This window comes from Equus quagga, chromosome 13 (genome assembly GCF_021613505.1).
Source record: "Equus quagga isolate Etosha38 chromosome 13, UCLA_HA_Equagga_1.0, whole genome shotgun sequence".
NCBI lineage: Eukaryota > Metazoa > Chordata > Mammalia > Perissodactyla > Equidae > Equus > Equus quagga.
Genome location: NC_060279.1, coordinates 86,784,576 through 86,791,808, shown reverse-complemented (window position 1 = coordinate 86,791,808; position 7,233 = coordinate 86,784,576). Strand labels below are relative to the sequence as shown.

At 39.4% G+C, this 7,233-nt stretch overlaps 1 protein-coding gene across 1 annotated transcript; it reads left to right on the top strand.

Annotated features, from left to right (window-relative positions):
- The first annotated feature begins 5,056 nt into the window (after positions 1-5,056).
- LOC124251528 (vomeronasal type-1 receptor 4-like) lies at positions 5,057-6,082 on the top strand. Its single transcript, XM_046684404.1, has one exon. The coding sequence runs from the start codon at positions 5,057-5,059 to the stop codon at positions 6,080-6,082; it is 1,026 nt and encodes a 341-aa protein (XP_046540360.1).
- Positions 6,083-7,233: the final 1,151 nt, after the last annotated feature.

The following is a 7,233-nucleotide window of genomic DNA, read 5'->3' as shown; positions in this document are numbered from 1 at the left end:
TTATTGAAGGAATATCTCCCATCCCACATTCATTGCAGCATTTCTTACAATATTCAAGACATGGAAACAACTTAAGTGTCTGTCAATTGATGAATGGATAAAGAGATGTGATATATATGTACACAATGGAATATTATTCAGTCATGAGAAAGAAGGAAATGCTACCATTTCTGACAACAGGGATGGACCTTGAGGATGTTATGCTAAGTGAAATACGTCAGACAGGGAAAGACAACACTGTATGATCTCAATTACATGTGGGAAACAAAAAAGCCAAGCTCATGAAAACAGGGTAAAATGGTGGTTGCTAGGGGTAGAGATGTATCAGAATAGGAGTGGTGTTCTTTAAGGGTACAAACTCGCAACTAGCATACAAATAAGTCCTGGAGATCTAATGCACAGTGTAGTGAATAAATACAACATCGTTGAATTATGTTCGTCAACTTATTCCAACCACAAGAAAGTAATGATGGGCCAGCCTGGTGGCGCAGGGGTTAAGTGCACACGTTCTGCTTTGGTGGCCTGGGGTTCACTGGTTTGGATCCCTGGCGTGGACATGACACCACTTGGCAAGCCGTGCTGTCGTAGGTGTCCCAAGTATAAAGTAGAGGAAGAAGGGCACGGATTTTAGCTCAGGGCCAGTCTTCCTCAGCAAAAAGAGGAGGAATGGCAGCAGATGTTAGCTTAGGGCTAATCTTCCACACACATAAAAAAAGAAGTAATGATAATTAGGTGACTTGCAGAGGTACTACACTACAATGGTAATCATATTATGAGATATAAAAGAATTAATCAACATGATGTACACTTTGAATTTACAAAATGTTATATGTGAAATATATTCAATAAACAACCATATATGACTGTTGTAATTTGATCATAAATGAGGGAATAGTTGAATGGGGGAATCAATTAGTGGCCTCCATTGTGCCCTCTGCCACCTCCATCACTCCTAGACCTGTCCATCGCCTCAGTCTACCTCTATTCCTCTGCTACATTCTTCATCTGTCCACCTGTGATCTTCAGACATCCACTAAAACTTCATGTTCTCTCCCCTCCATTCAAGCCCTTTGCCTTCAATATTATACTCTCCACCTCCATCTTGTGACCTTTTTCACCTTGAACCCTCTGTGACAACTATTCTAGGGACCTTCATCCCTCCTCAGCCTTCATCACCTCTGCAACATCCATCGTGATGCCTTCCTTCCCAGTTCCTTGAATCTCATCCCATGTCCTCTGAATTCTATGCCCTGGCACTCTCATTTCCCTAGCCCTCGATTCCCAGACATCGTGAATGCCCCAGGAACCCAATCCACACCCTGCACCCATTACACCCAACTTTATAATCCCTGACTCTTTCTCCTGGGTGCTTTAGCTGACTAAATCCACTGCCCTTCCAGCTGTCTCACTGTTCTCAGCCCATTTGGCCTTCCTGTCCATCCCCATAGTTTCCCCTAGTGCCATCTCCTTTTCCTACCTTGTATCCAAGTTGGATTGTTATCTTCTACCAAGATCTGCCTAACCTATCTGAATTCACCTTCTCCCCACACTAGCTTTTTTAAATGCTCCAGTAACTGGCCTTTCTTCAATTTTGCCCATTAATTTCCCATCCCCATTAGCACTTCTGTTCCTGTGACTCTCTGCCTTCTTTATGTCCCGAGATGCCAATATCCCTGCTACCTCCACTTCCTTGCACACTTGCTCTTTTATCCTTGGCTTTCCACTTTAATATTTCAGCAACATTAAAATTCCTTTGCCTTTTCTCTCTATGCCCACTCTCTTGCGCTGTACTCCCTATTACTGGAACCTCTCAGGCTCTCCACACCCCCATATTATTTTTATGTCTTCTTTGTTCTGAGGCCTATTCTTGTTCCACTCTGTCACATACTCACATGCTGTCACTCCCCTGCACACTCCAGGTTACCCAGTATGTGTCTCAATGTAAAGTGACAATGCTCAGGGCACATCTGAAGTGTTGTGCATTGTGATTGTTGCAGGTTTAGGAGGGCTATAAGGGTAGGAAAGGCCCATTTTTCAGGCATTCAGAAGTCTGGAGATACAACTATTCTTCTGTATAAGATCATATGACTGAGATATGCACATGCATGGTGACCGTAATACCGCTAATCTTCTGAATCAGGTCGTGTAACTGAGCTACACACATGCATGGTGACTATGACTTTAGGAAAGTGTGTAATCAGGATTTTAGGAATGTGTGTATGGAAGAGTATTTCCATGTGGGAGTGTGAATTTTCGTGTGCTTAATTTGTGCAGTAACGTTTCTGAGTATGCAAATTAGTGTGAGTATGTTAAGTGCCTGCATGTGTATAATTCTGTGAATGTATGTGACTATATGTGTGAGTGAATGTGTCTGCATGTGTGTGTCTGCATCTGTGTGTAAATGAGTTTGTGCACGTGTGTAGGGTCGGTTGTCCACTATTATGGCTGTAACAACCAACTTGACAATTGGGAGAAATAACATAGTGAAGCTGGATCCAAGAGTCAACTTGCATGTAGGAGAACCTGAAGAATTAAATTTGCCTCATAATTTATATTTGCTTTTTGTATCTTGAGCCTTTAGAAATAGGTTTCCTAATTAAAAAGCAGTCATAGTACCTTACTGAAAATACTGCAGAATGTGTAGAGGACTGTGTTGACCCTCAGATGGTCTTGAATTAAGGAAGCAACTTAATCTGATAGTTATAAGAGTGGTGGAGTCTGTCTGTTAAAACATCTGATCCTGGGTTTTCCTTGTGAGGGACTGTTTTAGAATCTTGTCTCTTTCTTCTATGGATATTAGTCTGCTTCTCCTTCCTGTCACTACTGGGGGTCAACATTGACAGACTGTCCAGACAGTTCACATATTACTTGATATTGAGTTGCACAAATGAGTGCAATAATGTCTAATGTAAATTTTTGGCATCATGTTCTTGTTACTTATATCTCTCTTTAAATCCTTCTCACATATTTTGACAAATTCCACTTCTTTGCTTATAATTGATTTTATGTGGTAGCTCAATTATATAAATTAGGATAGAACTCACTTCTGGGTAGAACTTCTCAGTGAGGCAAAACGTTGTGTGAGAAAAACATAGTCACCAGCAGTCCCCCCTGTGTCAGACCTAAGGATTTCCTGCTCTCCTCCATGTGAGACACTGTCTGCCTCCAGGGATCGTGGAAAAGTAAGAGTCTCTCACAAACACTCCAACAGTCTCTTAAGAGATGCTAACTAGAAACTTGTAGTTGTTGTTCATAATTAGCACTTGTGAAAAAAATTTTCAAAAATATTCTCAACTCCCAAGCCTGTTACTGCCAATGCTACTAGCAGGGAAATGATAATTGCAATCCTTAGGAGAGGTGAGGTCACAGACTCACAAACTCATATATCAGGGTCTAGCTACCCCTCTTGCACATCTATGGACTACTCTGACCTTCATGATGAACCCACCATCCAGGCAGTAGGAAAAAGTTGGTAAGTTTTCTCTATGTTCATCTGAGAGGCAGAATCTGTAAGGAGAGTAATTGTATCAGGAGTCTGGGTGACTGAACATATTGGACAAAGAGAACTTTCTGCATTTGATCCTGGTCCAGCACTAAAGTCCCTTAGGAAGGTGGAATCAATCCTGAGGCATGAGCTGAGCTAGTTTAGAGAGATGGGGTCCTAGACTTTCCAGCAATCTTTGATGTCTCCTAAGGTATGTTTTTAGTCCTTACTGACATTGTTTGTTGTGTTTTAGTCCAAGGGATAATGAAATCTGATTTTTAATGTGCTTAAGGACTGTGCTGGAGTCAATCTTCTGTTCAGACTACTTTATAGGAATCATAGACAAAATTTTCAGATTTCCAGAGGTGCATGCATAACTCCATGCTGATAATAAAGAATAGGATGAACCTACAGAATCATCTGATCCTGTGCAAAAACAGTCTGTCTGATAGCAGTTTCTGGAATAGAAATGTTTTCTCTACTATTGGGTGTATGAAGTGCTTAATAGATTGCATGATGGCGTCTCTACTGCTTACGAAGAGACTTTCCCCATGTAAAGTGAGGGGAGCGGTGTTTAAGAAAAACATACTGTTGTAAGTTTTGGACAATATTTTCTGGCTCAAACGTATTATGTTACGTTTGATGCCTTTAAGTATTATAATACCAATCCAAAAAATGTATGTCATTAATATCGTACACAAGGTTTTTGCCTTAACTTTGCGTTTTCTATGTGTCTTGTACTTTAATATCTTCCCAAAACTTTCCTTAGTGCTAATAATTTTAACTCAAGTATTAATAAACAGACATGTGCATGTTCCAAAATTAGTATTACTTGGCTTCTATTAGACAGTGTTCATCAGACATCAGTGTTTCATCTCTCCTAGTTCCTGTGAATCAGGCCATTTTACTTATGTTCCTGGGATAAAAGCAAACGTTTCTGTTGCCATCCTAAGGTTAAGCCATTCTTACATTCATTAAAGCCAACTTTTCCAGATGCAGGATCCTGCATTTTATACTGCAACCAGGGAATCTACATTTTATTAAGATCTCTAAAGCTTTATTCAAAGTTTATATTTGCCTATTGAATAAGTCTTTATAAATAAGAAGAAACTAGTCATGACCAATTTTTTTTAATAGAATATCACTCATCTAAATTGAACAGACAAGGTGCAAACACAAAGCTAAATTTAGATCTGGTTTGTTTGAAGAACCCAGCTAAGTGGTGTTTTAGTATATTATGGATTAAATACACTACCTTTGCTATCAGCCCAGCCAGGTTCAAATTCCCACCTTGCCCCTAACCAGTGAACAAATTTAAAGGAAACACTTCACCTCTCATTGCCTGTGTTTTCCCCTTCTTTATCAGGAATGTAACAGTGCTTCACTACATAGTAATTTGTGAAGAATAAAGAAATTACAGCATGTGTTGCCTTCATGGTAGTGATTCCTACATTGCAAGGGTTTTTAATTGTTATACTTTCAACTCTTGGAAGCCTGCAAATGACATGAAAGTAAGTAATTTCATAAAAGTAGGGACTCTTCATAAGAGGCAAATATTGGATTTCAGTTGACATGATACATGTAGACCGTGACTCATATCCCCTTGCAGGATTTTCTAGCTCAGAAGACAAATATCTGTCATTGACTACTGACAGGAAGGCCTCTAGAGAATTAGTAGTAGGAATTATCTTGTCATTACAGACCACATTCGGAATCCTGGGGAATTTCTCTCTTCTTTACCATTATCTTTTCCTTTATTTCACTGGGTCTAGGCTAAGATCCACCGACTTGATTGTCAAGAACCTGATTGTAGCCAACTTGTTGGTTTTATTGTTTAGCGGAATCCCCCATACAATGTCATCTTTTGGGTGGTATCAGGTTTACAGTGATTTTGGATGCAGATTTTTTTTATATTTTCGTGGAGTAGGAAGGGGTGTGTCCATCAGCACCACCTGCCTCTTGAGTGTCTTCCAGGCCATCATGATCTGCCCCAGAAAGTCCAGGAGGGCAGATCTTAAAGAGAAAGCTCTCAAGAGTGTTGTCCCATCAATTTCCCTGTGCTGGGTCCTGCACATGCTGGTAAATGTCCTCTATCCTATGTTTGTGAGCAGCAATTTGGGGAACAAAAACACCACAAACCAAAAATCATTTGGATACTGTTCTGCTGTTCGTCATGACAAAACCAGAGACTCATTATATGCAGCATTGCTATCAGTCCCTGATGTTTTCAGTTTGGTGCTCATGATGTGGGCCAGCGGTTCCATGGTTTTCATACTGTACAGGCACAAGCAGAGGGTGAAACACCTTCATAGGACCAATGTCTCCTCCAGATCCTCCCCGGAGTCCAGAGCTACCAAAACCATCCTTCTCCTGGTGAGCACCTTTGTGTATTTTTACACCCTTTCTTCCATCTCTTATGTATGTTTGGCTCTCTTTCACAATCCTAACTGGTTTATTTTAAAAATCAGTTCAATAATTTCTCTGTGTTTCCCAACTGCCAGCCCTTTTCTGTTCATGAGCTGTGATTCCAGTCTATTCAGGCTCTGCTTTGCCTGGATAAGGAATACGAAATTCCTTAACCTTCTGAGAAATCTGTGAATTCTATATATTTGGGCAATGTTTATTTGGCAATTCCCTCATCCTCTTCAGAGTTCTAAGTAAAATTATGAGTAGGTGACCAGAGACTATAAACAGGACATACTGAGTGTCTTCTTTAAACAAAACAATAACATATAATAGTAATTGCAAGGAAATATTGTATATTTATAATGTAAATACTTATGTGATTAAAGTTTTCCTAATGATTTCTGTGGGGGAGTGCAGAATTTATGCAATAGTAAAACCAGGTCCTGAAAGAATCTGGATATTATGGAGATTTTTTTTGTGTGTAACTTAAATCTCTCACAATGAATCCCCAGAAAAGAACTGGTCAAGGAATTTTAAGAAAAGGTACTTGAAAATAGAACACCATGTGTCATATCAATACTGAAACTGAAGACCATAGTGCTGGAGGGGAAACTTAATCAGTGAGTAAAGCTTTTTAGAGCCAGATATGTGTTTTGTACATTCCATCCTTAGAGAAGTGGTCATCATTTATTTGAAATATGATGTTATGAAGGGAGGTGAGCACATTTACACATTTTCGGGTAGAAATGGTCAGGTTGAACTGGAGTGGGGCAAAAGAGTTAAAAAAATTACATTTTAGCTGATTTGTAAACAATATCACATAAGTGTGCCAATTTCAACAGAAATGAATTGCAAGGAATTGGGATCTGTAGAAGACAGATTTTTCTTTTTTTTGTGAAGTTGATTTGGGCGTGTTGGCAAGAGAGAGGTTTAAAGGTGCATACCCCTGTCTCTAAAGTGATGAAATTAGTTTATGGTGGAGACTTCCATTAAATTTGGAGCACTGTTGGGAGAGCCATTGGAAAGAGAAAGACATGGATCCATTCTATTTATGTGGAGTTTATGGCTCCTTTATTTTCTGGGAGGAAAGTGGATATTTCTTCAATTTTGGGGAGAGATTTTCTTGCAGTTTTCTCTGTATTTACATTCTGAAGCTGATCCAAAGTTTTGAGAATTCAGCAGTTTGAAAAACAAATAAATTATTTTGACCTAATGGATATATATATTCAACCTTGTACCGCTAAGAGAAGCCCATATTTTTGACTCAAAAGAGACACATACATTTACCAGAAATTAGATCACAAAGGAAGGAGAAGGGAAAATGGAAACATACAGAAACACCT